This window comes from Lagenorhynchus albirostris, chromosome 1 (genome assembly GCF_949774975.1).
Source record: "Lagenorhynchus albirostris chromosome 1, mLagAlb1.1, whole genome shotgun sequence".
NCBI classification, from domain to species: domain Eukaryota; kingdom Metazoa; phylum Chordata; class Mammalia; order Artiodactyla; family Delphinidae; genus Lagenorhynchus; species Lagenorhynchus albirostris.
The window spans coordinates 73,853,348-73,870,386 of record NC_083095.1 but is presented as its reverse complement, the minus strand read 5'-3'; the positions used below and the strand labels follow the sequence as shown (position 1 = coordinate 73,870,386).

Sequence of the window (17,039 nt, the reverse complement as noted above, 5' to 3'; positions counted from 1 at the left end):
GGGAACATATGTATATGTATAACTGATTCACTTTGTTATAAAGCAGAAACTAACACACCATTGTAAAGCAATTATACCCCAATAAAGATGTTAAAAAAAAGAATGAGGAAGAAGGTGGTCTTTTCTCCCTCCCCACTTTTCCTTTGATTATAAAACTGTACCCCACTAAGTTCTCGGGCAGCACCTCTTGCCCACCCACTTGTAAACCTCACAAGCGTCTATTCTAATAAATCACTTCTTATCTATCACTTTCCCTCTGGCTTCTTTCTGCGTTGAGACATAAAGGACTGGAACACCTTGGAGGCCCCCCAGCACGGCACCTATCGGTTTCAGATGGAATTAGGAGACCAAAGGGTTTAGTCGGAGTGAAACAAGAGGGAGGGGGACAGAACACAACCTTTGAAAGAATGACATAGCCCAAGGGCATGACATAACCTGATTAGAGCCAAGTGGGCCCAAGATGGCAGACAAGTCAACTTCCACTAGACCTTGAGCCTCAGTATACGCTCACTGTAACACATCAGCAAGCTAAATGACACACCCACAGGCGCCATGACAGTTCCAGACTGTCCATAACGATCAAAAAGTGGGCGGTGGCCCATTTCCTGGAAATCCCCGCCCCTTCCCCAAAGAGCTGGAATACTCCTCCCACTCATTAGCCTATGAAATTACCCACCCCTATAAAAACTGACAACCCCATACCTGGTGCCTTTCTCACCTTCTGAGGTGGCCCACACTCTGTCTGTGGAGTGTGTTTCTCTCTAAATAAATCCACTTCTTACCTATCACTTTGTCTCTCGCTGAATTCTTTCTGCGACAAGACATCAAGAACCTGAGCTTCATTAAGTCCTGAAACCAGGTGTGTGATGTCAGTTGGAAGACTGTGGGTTTTGGCCGGGTTTGAGTCCCTGCCACGTGGGTTCAAGTCCCAATCTGAGGTGCATGGTTTCAGGAGTAACATCTGTGAAAGGAAAAGGGAGGAAGCAGGATTGAGAAGGAGGATCCGTGAGACCCTAAGATGAAGATCTGACCAATGCCAGCCCAATAGGAAGCTCCAAAGCAAAGATGGCCCCTTAGAGGAGCCCCATGTTAGGCAGAAGTGGTGAGGTTCTTGTACCACCATCCTGCTCAGTCACTGGCTGGGGCCACCCTTGGAAGGAGTTAACTGCCAGCTGGCAGCTGACAGCTAATCAGACTCCCAGCAGCCAGAGTGAGTACTTTCTAGAAGGAGTGAGAGGACTGCGTACCGAAAAAAAAAAAAAAAATATATATATATATATATATATATATATATATATATACATCCAAGGTTGTTCATTGTAGCGTTGTTTGAAATGGCAAAACACTGCAAGCTACTTAAACGTTCTTCGGTGGGAGACTGGCTAAATAAATTATGGAATATCCACACAATGGAATACTGTACGGCTATTTTTAAAAGGGAGAGAGAGAATAAAGGTGATCTATTGTGTACGACTCAGAACACTCTCCAAGAATGTATTTTAAGAAATGAAAGAGAGAAGTGGGGAAAAGGAAGAAAGAATAGAAACAAGCAATTTGAAGGACATTATGTATCGTGTCATTCCATTCATGGGAAACATTTTAAACGGAAAATATGTATGTAAATGCATAGGAAACTTCTGGAAGGATGATACACAAGACCAAGAGTTATATGGGGAGCAGGCAAAGGAAGCATAGGGAAGAGTTACTTTTTTACTTTTCACTCTATAACCTTGTGTCTCTTTTAAAAATTGTGAACATGTGTTATTTTTGTAATTTAAAAAATGATTAAAACAAAAATGAATTGAGGCAGAAAGTAAAATTCCAATTAAGAGAAAATTAATTTCCAAGAAAACTGTCATTCTCTAACAACGTCAGAAAAATTAAAAGTAGCTATTCAACATTGACAGCAGGTCAGGCTGTCATAACTCACTTTGATTTCATATATAGAAATAAAACTGCCTACCTCACTGGATTAGACACATTCAATAAAATTTATAAAAATCACCCAACAGTTGTCGGCACTTAGTAAGTATTCAATAAAAGTCGTTGTTATCACACAGCCCTCCTACACCACCCAAGACTGACTTGTGTCAATATTGCATGAGTCAATGACTAATGTGGAATGGCTGTTGCAAGATGCAAGACTTAAATTCCAACCCAGGTGAATTTCCTTCCAGACTGCAGTCAGCTGATAAATGGAATATTTATAAATGGAATGGAATATTTATATATGGAATATTTCCTGCCATATCAGTAAACAGAGGATGTCACAGTCATCAACGATTGTAACCCTCCAACAGGAGCCGGTGAGCCCTGAGGAAACTCAGGGCTGAAAAGAATACCATCTAGCAGCCAACAGACCGCAGCCACTCCCTATGCTGAGACCTGAGGAAACTCAAGATATGAAAACACAGGATACTGGCCCCAGATAGCTGAGGTGCATATCAAAGGAATGATTTCAGTGAGCCCAGACTCTTGCATCTTCCCATACATAGAAAAGCGCTAAATTACTTAACTTGAGATATCTGGTTTTCTTTAATTAACAATAATCCTTTGACATTCCCAACTACCTGCCTTTTGTTGCAGAACTCCTATATATCCTGGCTCCTCCACTCGCCTCCTTGGAGTAGTTTCTCAGAGCTATCTGAAACTCTGTCTCCTGGGCTGCAGTCCTCATTTTGCCCCAAATAAAACTTAACTCGCAACTCTCATGTTGTGCATTTTTTTTTAAGTCAACACAGCCCTTGCAGAAGATGGGAGTGTAGTCCTCAATCATGGAGGCATTTCCTCAAGATCTGCAGATGGTACCACCTCCATACAAGAACAATCCCATTACCTATTAAAATCCCCATTTCAAAGAGACTCCTACACACATATGTATTTCCCCCAAAGATTTCCTACCCTCATCTCCAACAAACCAGCTTGATGTGTAGTCGGAGCTGGAGACTCCCACTCTTCTTGCCTTCCCTCTACCCTTTTCTGTTCACAGATCCCCTCCCTCATGTCCCCTGTGTTCTCCCAAAAGAAATGGTGCTGGAGGCCAAATATCAACCCCGCCCAGACAGGGAGGGGCCATGTGATGTTCACGAGCTCACAGGCCAGAATTCTATTTTCCCCAAACCCTTTGCTCTTTGGGGTGTGGTCTCCCTCAGCCTCCCACTGCCAACCTCAAACCCTGGATCTGGCTGCCCACCTCTGGACAGGAGGTGAAGAGAGATCAAATACGTCCTGCAGGCCTGTCCCTTTGAACTAAAACCCTGAGAGGCTCTGCTCCAGGCCGCCTACATCCCCTCCCCCAGCCCCACAGGCAGGTGCAGAGCACTGGGAAGGGTTCCCACAGTGCATTAGCTCTGAACAGGTCAGGAAGAAGAGGAGTGTCATGCTATCCAGCCTCTGTTGTCAATAATTCATGAGGTTCAGACTGAGGGGCACCAGTCAGAGAGTCAGTTTTCCCCAGACATGGGGAAAATTAGACTCAAGCTCTCTTATCTCATCAGGATGAGCTGAGTACCACAGCTGTAACATCTAGTTTGAGGAATAAACTATAGATCCAGTGCATGCTTGTTATATCATTCGCTGCTCATACACCCCCTTTTGAATGCTGAAATCCTTTTCGGCTGCTCAGTTGACTTACACGTATACTAAAAAATCTTTAGCAAGTATGAATTTTATTAAGTAGCGATCCCCAGAACTGAATTTCACAAACCAGGATTCTCTCTCCTCTAATTGTAGGGACTGACATCGGGTTGTGAGACTGGTGATTTCACCAACTAACAACACTTTTCTCAACCTACCCATCTGCTTTCATCATCTTCTCTTAACAAAAAGACTAACACCAAAAAAATTAAAAAGGCGCAAAAGCATATCCCAAAATAAAGGACTACCTGTTAAGTTAAATAAGCTTAGATTTATGAAACGCTATATTGTCCTTTTCTCTTTTTGCCTTGAACTAGTGAAAACTTTGCCATGGATCTGCACAACTTCTCAGGCTGGCATTTGGAGGCCACTGGGTTAAACCAATTCAGATGCTGACACTGGGTCTGTCGGGGCCTTTCTACAGTGTATCGTAAGCCATACAGATTTATTAGTTCTCCCAGAAACCCAGGAGGGAGATCATTCCAGCCCACTTGGCAGAAGCGGAGACTGAAGTCTCGGACACAGAATTTATAGCTGGAGAGGACCTTATCCATTATCTACTCCAGCACCCTCAGTTTACAAACGAAGAGCCTGGCCTGTGGCGGACATAATAATTATTTTATGGTGGCAATAATTACTTATGTGTTTAGTAGTTTACAGTTTATAAAGTGCTTTTACATTCAACAAATATTTATTGAACTGGAATGGAGGCTAAGACCTGGGGACATAGTGATTATGGAGAACTTGAGCGCTCCTGAGTTCTCCGAATTTCCACCACTTGTTGGGGGACTCTCTAGCCTCCTTGCTACCACTGAGGCCTGAAAATGGAGAAGTCCCCTTGCAGTGGAGGGTATAAGAGATCCTGTCCTGTCAGGATCTTTAATTCTGCACACTGGTTACCACTGGTGATCAGAATCTGCCCTCCAGGCCTGTGGGGATGGAGGAGAACTTGAGCCAGAGTGAAGGGCAGGGCAGGCCTACCCAGCTGCTCCCCTCTTCGTGTCTCTCCCAGGCTCCTGCAGCCTCACCTGAGACCCTCACGTGGTGGGCTCCATGGGGGCTACGGGTCTCACCCCCATGGGCAATCTCAAAATATTTGCCCTCCTGTGGGCTGTCACAAATGTGGACCCAGACTTTCTTGGAAAACAAAGTCGATCTTGAGGTTCTGGGAGGGAAAAGCAACCAACTCAAAGTCCCCTCTCCCCCAAGAAAAGACGTGGGCAAGCAGATGTGGAAGGAGGGGCGGGAGGACAGGGAAGTCTAACGGACTCCCGGAGGCGGGAGCAGCCCTCCAGGGAACCGGAACCGACGGAACCGTCCCACACCGGCCGGTCGGGCCGAGCAGGGGACTGAGGGGCGCCGCGGCCACAGCCGGCTCCCTGCGCCAAGGGCCCGCGCGAAGCGGGACGAGCTGTCCCGCTCTAGAACTGGTGGTGAGCTGGGAGCGGGGAGGGGATCTGCCCGCTTCCGAGCGGGCAGCCGGGCGGGAAGGTGGCTCGCCCCTCGCCCTGCCCCTCACCCCGCCCCTCGCCCCGCCCCCCTGTCACTTCCCCTAGGCGGCGCAGAACCCTGAACCGGCCGCCTCCATGCAAAAGGCAGGGCTACTGTTGCGTCCCTGTGCGCGGACGTGGAAGTCCGTGCGGATGGCCAGCTCCGCGGTGGCGCGCCGGAACCCGCTTGAGAATAAGGTGGCCCTAGTAACGGCCTCCACTGACGGGTGAGTGCCCGAGCCCGAGTCTCGGAGGCCCCCGCTGTCTGCAAACAGGTACTAACCCCTTGTCCTTGGCCTCCCGTGCCCCATCTTCAGGCGTCACGTGTGGCCAGAGTCGGGCCGGGAAGAAAGAAACTACGTGGTTGGCCTGCAGTCCCCTCGGAATCGCCTCCCCCCCAACCTTGCAATTGCCGGCCCTCTTGTCACTGCTGCCTCTGGCTCGACTGTTCCACCTGGGTGCTGCCCGCCCCCGTCAATCCCACCTCCCAGGGTTCTGGGCTGCCCGGGTCAACTAGCCCCACCTAGAGTCTGGGAAGACCAGACGCCGGAAATCCAAGACAGTCCAGATTCCAAAAATCCTATCCACTGCCTGCACCGACGGTGGAAATGATCCAGGCACCCCATTTTGGCACCCCACTAGTCTCATAGAACTGCGCCCCTGACCTAGAGGGGACACAAAAGCCCTGTGTCCACATTCTTGTTTAGTTCAGTACATTTTGGCCTCTCTTGCCCAGCCCGTGTCTCACCAACCACTGTTGTCTACCCTGTTTCTCACTCCCACAGAACCCTGCTAGATGCCAGCTCTTCACAAATCTAAAATACAAGTGAATGGGAAATGCTAATGGCTAAATGCAAAATGTGTAACCCTTTCTCCCAGGGGAGTATGTAAAAAATTTATGTTTGTAACCGGAGACCCCCAGTTTCACATGTACCTGAGACCCTCCAGTCACGGAAATAGCTGCTGCTTGTTATACCCCTAGCTCATCTCTCTCTCCTCAGTCCCTACAGGGTATGGGGACTGTGACCTGTGGTGGCACCTGTGGAAGGTGATATCACTTCCTGGGAACCTAGACTGAAGGCCAAAACCATAAGAAAAATAAGTAAACCAGTGCCAAAAATATGCTAAGCATGTCCATCTGTATGGTAATGGCTGTGTCATTAACCCTACGTAACACATGGGGGTCCTACAGAGAGAAAGCTGGAATTCAAAGCCCAGGCAGTCTGATTCAGGAGCCCACGCTCTCACGCTCTTTTCCTGTACCAACTTAAAAGTCCTTATCTCTCTCTGCCCACAGGATCGGTTTCGCCATCGCCCGGCGTCTGGCCCAGGATGGGGCCCACGTGGTGGTCAGCAGCCGGAAGCAGCAGAATGTGGATCGGGCAGTGGCAATGCTGCGCAGGGAGGGGCTGAGTGTGACGGGCACCGTGTGCCATGTGGGGAAGGGCGAAGACCGAGAGCGGCTGGTAGCCACGGTGAGCAGCAAGGATATGGGCGCAGAGCCAGGAGGTAGCAGAAGGGAGCCAGCCTGAGCAGGCTTTCCTGGACAACACGGGTGTAATCCAAGCCAGCACTGTTAACTAAAACACACCAGTGCGATCTGCATACCCACTCCAGTCCACCAACACATTTTTATTGTGCCTTTCTGTCCTGCCTCCGAGAATCATCCCATCTCAGTCAGAGAATCAAAAAAACACGCTACTGTTTCAACCCTGCATTGTGCCTTGGGGCACCCCCCCAAAAAAAAACAGCTGGTCCTGGCTTTCCAATCTAATTGGGCAGATAAAAAGGGTAAATACAATTGCAAAATAGGTATTCCCACTCTGAGCTAATAAACAATCAATCCCTGTTTTTCAGCTTATAAAGTCGAGTTTCCGGGAACCTACAGGAGGCAGCCCATCAGGTTTCAACCACCTACTGTGTGCCATGCACTTTGTTTTGAGCCTTTTGCAGGTTCTCTCCAAACAACAACCCAAGCAAGGCCAGGATTAGTCTCCCTGTTTAAAGACTGGTTCAGAAAGCTGGATCAACATCACAAGGTCCCACAGTTAGTAAGAGAAGAGCTGTGAGCCAACCCAGAATTGCCAAGCTACCTACAGACTACCAGGCATTTCCCCATCAGGTCAGGCGTTAGGTGCCCACTTGGACTTTAGCCTCAAAGACAGTGTCTAAGCCAGTGTCACAGCTGGTGCTTGGCACCAGTTTTCCAGCTGCGCAAGAAAATATGAACATTTTGCAAAGGAGGCTGCTCTTCCCTAGGCTCAGGGCACACCCTTTACTTCTTGGAGTAAAAGGGAGAATCTGCCCGAGAATGGAAAGCAAAGGATGTTGTGCTAACAGAATGAAAGATGGTGAAATAATTTGGGTAATCTTAGACAAGGAGGACATGAAATGATGGTAGGTGGTGGTGTAGTAGACAGCATAAGGTTATTCCATTTGTCAGGAGTCATTTGGCAAATGCTCAGATGTGCACTGGAGAGAGCCAACTGGGGGTCCAAGAAAGCCACCTTGCCTGGCATAGGCAGCTGGACAGAGCCTGAGATTGAGACCTTGATCCTCAGGGTGAGGGAGCCACCTGGGATCCTGGGCCAACTAGGGACTAGCTGTATGAAATGTATGTGGCCACTTAGTGTCAAAATCCTGCTGGGAAAATGACCTCTGGACCCTCACCAGGTCCACTTTACCCATCCTGCAGCTCTGGCCCAGAAGCGGGGTTTGAACTAGACCTTGAAGAGTGCGTGGGGCTGGGCAGATGGCATAGGGCCAGGATTCCAGATGACCCTGCAAAATGAGCAGACAGCCAAGCAGGGACGGAAGGGGAGAGGGGAGCATTGTGAACCCACAGCAGAGAGAGAGCACAGGCTTGAGAGGGCTGGTAGGAAATGGGCCGGGTGGGAAGGATGGGGGACAGGGGCCTCTGTGGCCTCCCAAAGGAGTTTAGACATTCTTGGAGGAAATAAGAAGCCATGTGAGGTTTTGAGCAAGGTGAAAATGGTTATTAAAGGACAATAATCTGGCACTGGGAGGAAGGATATATTGGAGAAAAGAAGACTCTGAGCCAAGGACATCAGGGAGGAAGCTGATGCTGTCACTTAGGTAAGAGCAGTGGCAGTAGGACCAGAACAGATGCGCCCAAGAGACGTTTAGTGGGAACCAACCAAGATTTTTTTTTTTTCCTGGCCGGTGTCAAGAAATAGGAAATAGGAGGGATGAATCAAAATTGACTCTCAAGTAGTTTGAATGGCCAGTGTCGAGTGGAGAATGATAGGATACTTGTTAGCAGTTTGAGATGCGTCCTGCCTATTGCCGGCCACTACCTGTGATGAGGGAATCTGCTGCCCTGAGGATGGTTACTCCCCAGTGGCCTCCTAATCTGCACCTCAAAGCTTCTCAAAGGTGTCATGAGCCGAAACCAGATTAGCTGCTTTTCCACTTGATTCTACTTTTTAAAAAAAAATAGAACTGGGCTTCTCTGGTAGGGCAGTGGTTGGGAATTCAACTGCCAGTGCAGGGGGCACGGGTTCAATCCCTGGTCCGGGAAGATCCCACATGCCGCGTGCAACTAAGCTGGGGCTCCACAACTACTGAGCCTGTGCTCTAGAGCCCGCGTGCCACAATTACTGAGCCCGCAGGCCACAATTACTGAGCCCGCACGCCCAGAGGCTGTGCTCTGCAGCAAGAGAAGCCACCATAATGAGACGCCCGTGCACCACAAGGAAGATGCAACAAAGCCAAAAATAAATAAATAAATACATTTATTAAAAAAATAAAAAATGGACCTGTCAGAACACAGAGCAGCAATCACACAATTTAGAGCAAGCCTTAGAAGACACCTGGGTGGTCATAGTAGCTCTGCCATTAATTTTCCAGTGTTCTCTGTCTGTTCAGGCAAAAGCCAGCCTTCCCTCCTCTCTATGCTGATAGGCCTAGAAAAAGAAGGGGACAGGATACACAGCAGAAGTGGGAAAGCGCTCCAGGGGGTTCTGCTGCAATCCACTATCTCCCCACCCCCAAACACACCCGCACACGGCCCAGCACACATCACTTTCTAATGCATACCGTGTTTTCCTCATCATGAAACTTACACAGAGCCAAGGCAGGTGACTGGGATTTTGTGCTGGGACATCAAAATTTAGAGAGTGCCAAGAGACTATTGATACAGGTTTGCAAAGATTATGTGATTTTAAAATTTGTTCAATTTACATGTTGACAGCCCAGGCATCCCCTCAGCAGTGTGGAAGCAACTGAGCTTCGCACCTAGTTAGCAAGAATAATTAGTTAAAACAGGAGCTAGCAGATTGTTAATAACACACCTCTGTGTGCCAAATCCGGAAGCACAAAGTTGGTGGAGGGCCCATTTAGTGCCGCTTGCCCAAGGCATCAAAATTCCCAATTTTGGGCCAATGCGAAGTCTGGTTGCAGCGTGGCATCATGTTGGCAGATTGTTTGGCTACTCGTTACTCCAGCATGTGTCTTCACCACATACTTACAATTTATTAAGGAGGTGAGATGTTGCCTCTCTTAGTTTTCCCAGTTTAAATCTCAGTTTCTGCCTTGAATCTTCCATGCCTCCAGGCCAAAAAAATAAAAGCAAGGGGTGGGGGGAAGGGAGGAATGGCTTCATAACCGAGTGTGGAACTGCCTTAAGCCCAGGCCGGCATCCTCTCCATCCTGGCTCTCCTGGGTAGCCAGTTTCATAGTGACCCCGACGCACTTTTGAAGGACTCTTATGAATTAGCTCTGGGTTAGAGTGTAAGTTCTGCCACCACTAACTAGCCTTGTGCCCTGAGCAAATCACTTCACCTTTCCCAGAGACTGAATGAGCAGGCCTCCTCTTCTTAGCTGGCCCTGATATGTCATTACTGAGCTATATGACCTTGAGAAATTAACTTCCCTGGACCTCAGTTTCATCACCTTCACCATGAGGGCATTGGGCTAGGTGATCTCAAAGGCCCGAGTGGCAACTTTCTATAGGTCTAATTTTTTTTTTTTTTTTGGCTGCGTTCATTCTTCGTGACTGCACGGGCTTTCTCTAGTTGTGGCGAGCGGGGGCTACTCTTCGTTGTGGTGCATGGGCTTCTCCTGTTGCAGAGCACGGGCTCTAGGCACGTGGGCTTCAGTAGTTGTGGCACACGGGCTCAGTAGTTGTGGCTCACGGACTATAGAGCGCAGGCTCAGTAGTTGTGGCGCACGGGCTTAGTTGCTCCGCGGCATGTGGGATCCTCCCAGACCAGGGCTCAAACCCATGTTCCCTGCATTGGCAGGCGGATTCTTAACTACTGCGCCACCAGGGAAGTCCCTATAGGTCTATTTAAACTTGTTTCTCCGTTCAGGTACGTGTAGACAGGCTGAGTTTGAGATAATGGTAACTCATTCAAGGAGAACTGGACGGTAAGCACTGGGAAAAATGGGGCTGGGAAAAAAGAGGAAGGGTCTAGAAATGGACTTTGAGGTGAGAGCTGAGGCCATGAGAATAAAGGAGCTCCCAAAGGGAAAGTCTAAAGAAAAAAGGGTCAGTGACAGCCTCAGAAGTGGGGGCAGGAAGAAAAGACTGCCAAAGAAATGAGACGACCTTAAATGTTTTAGCAGCAGACCTTGGGGTGTTTTGGAGAGAAAATGTTTTAAGGAAAAGAGGTCATTTTGACAACGGTTCCTAAGAAGGAATTCTTTATCGACACTGATAAATGCACTTCCCTTACTGTCCTGCAGCCCTAACTCAGACCTTACTCCTCTCTAGGCTGTGAACCTTCACGGGGGCGTAGACATCCTGGTCTCCAATGCTGCCGTCATGCCTTTCTTTGGAAACTTAATGGATGTCACCGAGGAGGTATGGGACAAGGTAAGACGGGATGAGAGCAGCAGGGGGTGGGCCTCAGAAGACACACACTCAGTCTGCTTTTAGAATGTATTTGTCAAGTGCAGTGTAAATGTGAGGGATCCTTGCAATTTGCCACATGCCTGCAGTGCACCTGGTAAAGGGCGAATGGCGGGGTGGGGGGCTTCCTCTGTCCCTGCCCTTCTCTTTCATTTCTGCTTCTCCCCAGTTTTGTCTTCATTTGCTCCTTGCTAACAACCCGTCTTCTGCCTCCCTCCCCCATCTCCCCCACCCCCGACCCCGTGGGCTTATCCAGGCTCTTCTTCCTGGTTTATTTCCAGCAGACAGGGCAGCTAATATGCCAATAACTAGTACGCTCAGACTTACCCGCCACCCCTCCCCTTTTCAGCTGCCAAAAAAGAATGATTTTTCATTAGTTGGAAAACTTTAATAGCTGCTAGTTAAGTGAAATATCAATTCTCGTGAAATTAACTAAGTTGCTGCTTTATAACATACAGCCTTTTAAAAAGACCTGCGCTTTTTCCTTTTTAACTCCAATGTCTAGAACATCTGAGATCCAGATGTCTAAATTCAAGAACGAGAATATTAGTTTTCATGTGAATGTGTACAATTACATTATATTTATAATATATTTCACACACCTACATTCTTTAATTATAAAGCCTTAATTAAAATATTTGTCTTTCTTTACTGAAGTTAATATTCCCACCTGATTTGAAAATGCTAAATTTTTCATGATCTCCCATGGTTTTGCTTTTTACCCTGACGTCATCCATAATTTCTCAACACTGAAGTTTAAGGATACTAAACTATTCTCGTTTATCAGTGTTTCACAGGCATAGAGACCAAAGTGCCAAAATGCTCTTCAGTGAATCAGTTCCTGATTGATATTCTTCAAAGTAGAGAAACATCTTTCATGAGCAGTCTGAACAGAGACCACATGAAAATCAGTTATAAAACTAGTAATTTTTCTTTTTAGTTGGCTTTTTTTTTAATTTAATTTTATTTTTTTATACAGCAGGTTCTTATTAGTCATCCATTTTATACACATCAGTGTATACATGTCAATCCCAATCTCCCAATTCATCACACCACCACCACCACCCCCCGCCACTTTCCCCCCTTGATGTCCATACGTTTGTTCTCTACATCTGTGTCTCTATTTCTGCCCTGCAAACCGGTTTAGTTGGCTTTTTTTTTAATATCACAGTATATCAAATCTAAATGCAATGGTTGATCCTTGATTGAACCCTGGACTTTAAAAAAAATAAGGACATTTGGGGGACAATTGGGGAAGTTTTATTATAGACAGTATATTAGGTAAAATCATGATTATCAATGTTAAATTTCTAGGGTGTGATAATGGATGGTGGTGTGGAAGAACATCCTTAGTCTTTGGAAATAATGCTAAAGTCTTTAGGGCTAGAGCATTAGCATGTCTGCAACTTACCTTCCAAGGGTAAGGAAAAAACTGCATAGGTACATAGCTAGGGCAAATGGTACAAAATGTGAACCGTTGGTAAACGTAGGTAAAGGATATCTGGATATTCATTGTCCTTCTATTTCAACTTTTCTGTAAGAGTGAACATTTTCTAAATAAGAAGTTGCATGGGGGGTATGGGAGGGGACTATCCCAGCAGTGCCTGGAACAATGTAAACAAGGGTCATGCATTTGTTTTCAATTACACATGTGGGGTTTTGATTGTAGACTATGTTCCAGCTCCCCCAGAAGTGCCTCCTCACGATCCCACTTGCCAATACATGTCCAGCCAGACAATCCATCCTGGAGGGCCAAGAGCATCTCACTCCCTAAGCTCAGAAGCCAGAAAAGTGCTGGAACGGCCCCAAGTGCCTGAGGTCCGGCCACATTTCCCCTGAGAAACACGGCGCACTCCGGGGCAGGTCCAGGAAGCCGTCCAATTCCAGGCTCTCCCTAGTTGGAAGACACACCGAAAATCCAGCTCAAGTCCAAGGCAGCCCTGAGAGTTCAGCCCCATTCTGGGTCAAACCATACTTAGGAAACAAGCTGAACCGGGCTCCATTCTTCCACACCCGAACCTAATGTGTCATCCTCTAACTGAATAAACCGGGGAAAGCCACCTCTCCCTGGGCCTCGGTTTCTTCACTTGTAAGGCCAAGTAGATCACCCTTAGGGTCTCTGCCAGCCCTAACAAACAGATCCTGGGAACCGCACTCTCACTCCCCATTGCCCTGCCTTGTGCCGCCCTCTTCCCTCATGCCGCTCCCCCTCTTCTCTCTATTGCAGATTCTGGACATTAATGTGAAGGCCACAGCCCTGATCACAAAGGCAGTGGTGCCAGAGATGGAGAAACGAGGGTACAGAGAGCAAGAGGGAGCCTGTGTTCGATGGGCCCCATGAAGGCTGAGGGGAGGGTGTCCATGGGAAGAGGGTCATTCTGTTCTTTTTCCAGAGGCGGCTCAGTGGTGATTGTGGCCTCCGTAGGAGCCTACAGACCATTTCCTGTAAGCACCTCCTTTTCTGCTACTTTTATCCCTTCCTCCATCTTGTACCTTCTACCCTTCCAGTCACCCTAAGACATTTGTCTCCCCTTTTGGAATCACATCACCAAGTACCTTCCAACAAAATAGAGGCCTTGCCTCCACAAACACTAACCAAGGGGAGGTTTAATCACAAGACAGTTTTCTAACTGGGACCCTCCGTTACAAGAGATACCCTATTATCTGTTTATAACCCTTTATATCTTATGTTAAGAACCAAGAATGAACTGGAATTGAAGAGAATAACCCATTCTCTCCTTTCCCCAGGGCCTGGGCCCTTACAATGTTAGTAAAACAGCCTTGCTGGGCCTCACCAAGAACCTGGCCGTAGAGCTGGCCCAAAGCAACATTAGGGTGAACTGCCTGGCACCTGGACTCATCAAGACTAGCTTCAGCCGTATGGTGAGGAAGGGGAGTCCTGCATCCCACTGGGACCCTAAAAGGCATCTTCTCAGGTAGAAAAGCCCAGCTCCTTGGTCCTGAGCTCCCAACCACTTCTACCCCCCATCTCTGCACTTTTCCATATCCCCACTCCATACCAGCCATGTGTCCAGACCAGACCCCCACATGATCCTTTCCTGAGGTGCACAGTGAGACTGAGGAATTCAGATACCACTCAGGCCATTTCATATCTCCTTAAGTAGGTGAGACCTGGGGCGACCCAGGAAAATGCCTCACTAGAACTTGAAGAGAATGGAGCAGAAGAGGGAAGAGGGTAGAGACTGGGAGCTGGGAAGGTTTAGGAAGTGCAGGGGGTGCCTCTCCATCGCCCTTTCAATTGATGTGACGGCAGGCAGTTTCTCCCCTCGCCGTCCCTCACAGGAAGAGATTTCCCTTTTTCCTGCAGTTGTGGGATGACCAGGAAACACTGGAGAGCCTAAAAGCAACCATGCAGATCAAAAGGTAAGGCTGGGGGCTTCCCTGGTGGCACAGTGGTTGAGAATCCGCCTGCCAATGCAGGGGACTCGGGTTCGAGCCCTGGTCCAGGAAGATCCCACATGCTGCGGAGCAACTAAGCCAGTGCGCCACGACTACTGAGCCTGCACTCTAGAGCCCGCAAGCCACAACTACTGAGCCTGCATGCCACAACTACTGAAACCCACGCGCCTAGAGCCTGTGCTCCACAACAAGAGAAGCCACTGCAATGAGAAGCCTGCGCACTGCAACAAAGAGTAGCCCCCACTCGCTGCAAGGAGAGAAAGCCCGTGCACAGCAACAAAGACCCAACACAGCCAAAAATAAATAAATTAAATAAATTAATTAAAAAAAAAAAAGGTAAGGCTGTCACAGGGGAGGGCAAGAAGGGATAAAGATGGTCCCTCACAGCCCGCGGCTTGCCGACTCTCGGTCCTGCAGACAACACAGGCATGCTTTCCTCTGCTTCAAACACACAGATTTCACAAGTTCTTGAACACAGCATTACTACAGTGGCGTGTGCAAGGAGTCTGCTTCCACTGCAAAAACGAAACACAGAGGCATCCAGGTTTAGCAGAGCAGAGCCCTGGGGGAGGCCCTGACCCCTCTCTCCACCTGGGTGTTTGCCTCCACCTCTGGGCATCCCTAAGGATGAGGGACCAAAACCAAAACCAAAACATGCTTTTATTAGTTCCCCTTGAATAAAAAGTCATGTGTCCAAAGCTCAGGTTAGCGGTCCTACAATCCAAATAAAAGGAATGAAGAGCTTTACCAAGTCCCCAAACTCCCCTTGCCTAAGAAAGCTAGCCTCTTCCCCAAAGGGTTGGCCGAACTGTTCAGGTACCTTCATCTGGCTCTCTTTCCTCTAAGTTCCCTGCCTCTCTCCAGCTTCTGGCTTCTGGGAACTCTCTTGTCTTTAGCTCCTCCGCCTTGTCTCCTCAAGGACACACATCAGCAATGCCTGCTTGAGGGGGGAGACACCCTCAAGTGTTCCCAAAGCCATTCTGAGGTCAGGCATGAGCTGCTGGCCTAGTTCACAACTCATTAATAAGTCACCCTTGAGCCGCAGTGAATGATCCGGCCCCATGCTTCTCAGTGTTGGATGCACGTTAGCTGGGGTGCTTGTGAAACCACAGATGCTCAGACCCCACTCCCAGAGATTCTTTTTTAATTGGTCCAAGGTAGAACCTAGGCATCTTTGGCGGGGGTGGGGGTGGGGAGAGTTAAGCCTCTCGGACGACTACAGTGTGCAGCTAGGATGGAGAACCACTAATCCAGGCCTTCTAGGTTTGAGGTACCCACTCTACCCACCTCTAGAGCATTCTATAGCAGTTAGGTTGAAGTGTTCCCTAACAATGCGATCACTGATACAAACACTGAGAATTAGCACAGTCTCACAAAATGACTTTAAGGGACAAAAATAGATTCCTGAAAAAAGGTGTCTGTGAATTGAAGCTGTACAAATGGAATCATTTTAAACACATCATTTACCGTCTCACAGACTCCCTGACATTCGAATAGTATGCACACATGTGAAACAAATTCTCTGAAGAGTGAAATAGCTGCTCACCAGGTTATCTATATAGCTTTGGATTTTGGTGTCCTGAGTTCTCTAAAAAACAAAGTATCTCTATATTATATGAATATAATGTGCAGTGGTTTTTGCAGAGTACAGTATTAATGCTTATACTGAACTATAACAGCTTATATTCATGGTAACCCTATTACTGCCCCTACCCTATGGGCAGTACACTGGTCCTGAAAAATCACCTGATACTTCTTGATTAAGCAAATTTCATTCCCAGGTTGATTTTTACTCCCTTCCTTTTTTCCCTTCCTCCCCAGGATAGGCAAGCCAGAGGACTGTGCGGGCATCGTATCTTTCCTTTGCTCCGAAGACGCCAGCTATATCACTGGGGAGACAGTGGTGGTGGCTGGAGGGATGCCATCCCGCCTCTGAGGACCTGGAGAACATCCACCAGCACAGAGATTGGGCTCCATCTCCTGGGTCCTGTTCCAGCATCCATCTACTGGCCTTTCCCACCTCTGCCTAGCGTACTGCTCACCTTACACCCTAACCACCCCCCCCCATATCAATTCTGCCCTGTGAAAAGCTCCAGCATTCTCTGGGGTCAAGGTGTGGTTATGAGGATTCTCACTGTTGCTGTGGCCTTGGATAAAGACTTCCCTTGAGAGCACAGGGCAGGCCTGCTGAGAGGGCTTAGTCTACGGCGGCAAAGACTAACTAATATTTTTTTTCTGGGCATCAGAGGAATTTGAGGGAGATGGGAGAGAAGGAACCTGGAGTGGAAGGAAGAGGGTTGGAAATTAACTCGCAAATGAGGTCCAAATAAAATAGAGATCATCATGATGCTTTGAATCAGTGTGTTCGTTTTTCAGCGTAGGGTGCATAGGTGTGGTAGCCGAGCAGAGAGCATAAATGTGAGTGGACTGGATTCCCCTAAGATCCCCCCAGATACTAAGTCTGGATCCTCCTAACCCTCCTCCCTGCCTCCAGGACCTGAGCGTAATGCTGGGTGTGGAGGTGTTTGCAGAGCTGCCAGCTGGGAGGAAGTGGCACGGGAATTCCCAGGTGCTGCTCTCAGCCTCACACCCGCGGGGATGGTGCCAAGAACACCGCA

General features: G+C 48.1%; 1 protein-coding gene across 4 annotated transcripts; it reads left to right on the top strand.

The window, feature by feature from the left end:
- The first annotated feature begins 5,192 nt into the window (after positions 1-5,192).
- Positions 5,193-16,768, top strand: LOC132517607 (dehydrogenase/reductase SDR family member 4-like). Of its 4 annotated transcripts, none has more exons than XM_060145097.1 (8): positions 5,193-5,353; positions 6,424-6,601; positions 10,864-10,965; positions 13,229-13,299; positions 13,395-13,446; positions 13,750-13,884; positions 14,330-14,385; positions 16,243-16,768. In XM_060145097.1, exons 1-8 carry the CDS (start codon positions 5,223-5,225, stop codon positions 16,355-16,357), a joined length of 840 nt encoding a protein of 279 aa, XP_060001080.1. In that variant the 5' UTR covers positions 5,193-5,222; the 3' UTR covers positions 16,358-16,768. The 4 variants fall into 4 exon arrangements, with proteins under 4 accessions (XP_060001080.1, XP_060001090.1, XP_060001100.1 ...); XM_060145107.1 differs by having other exon boundaries at positions 13,750-13,937; XM_060145125.1 differs by having other exon boundaries at positions 5,264-5,401.
- Positions 16,769-17,039: the final 271 nt, after the last annotated feature.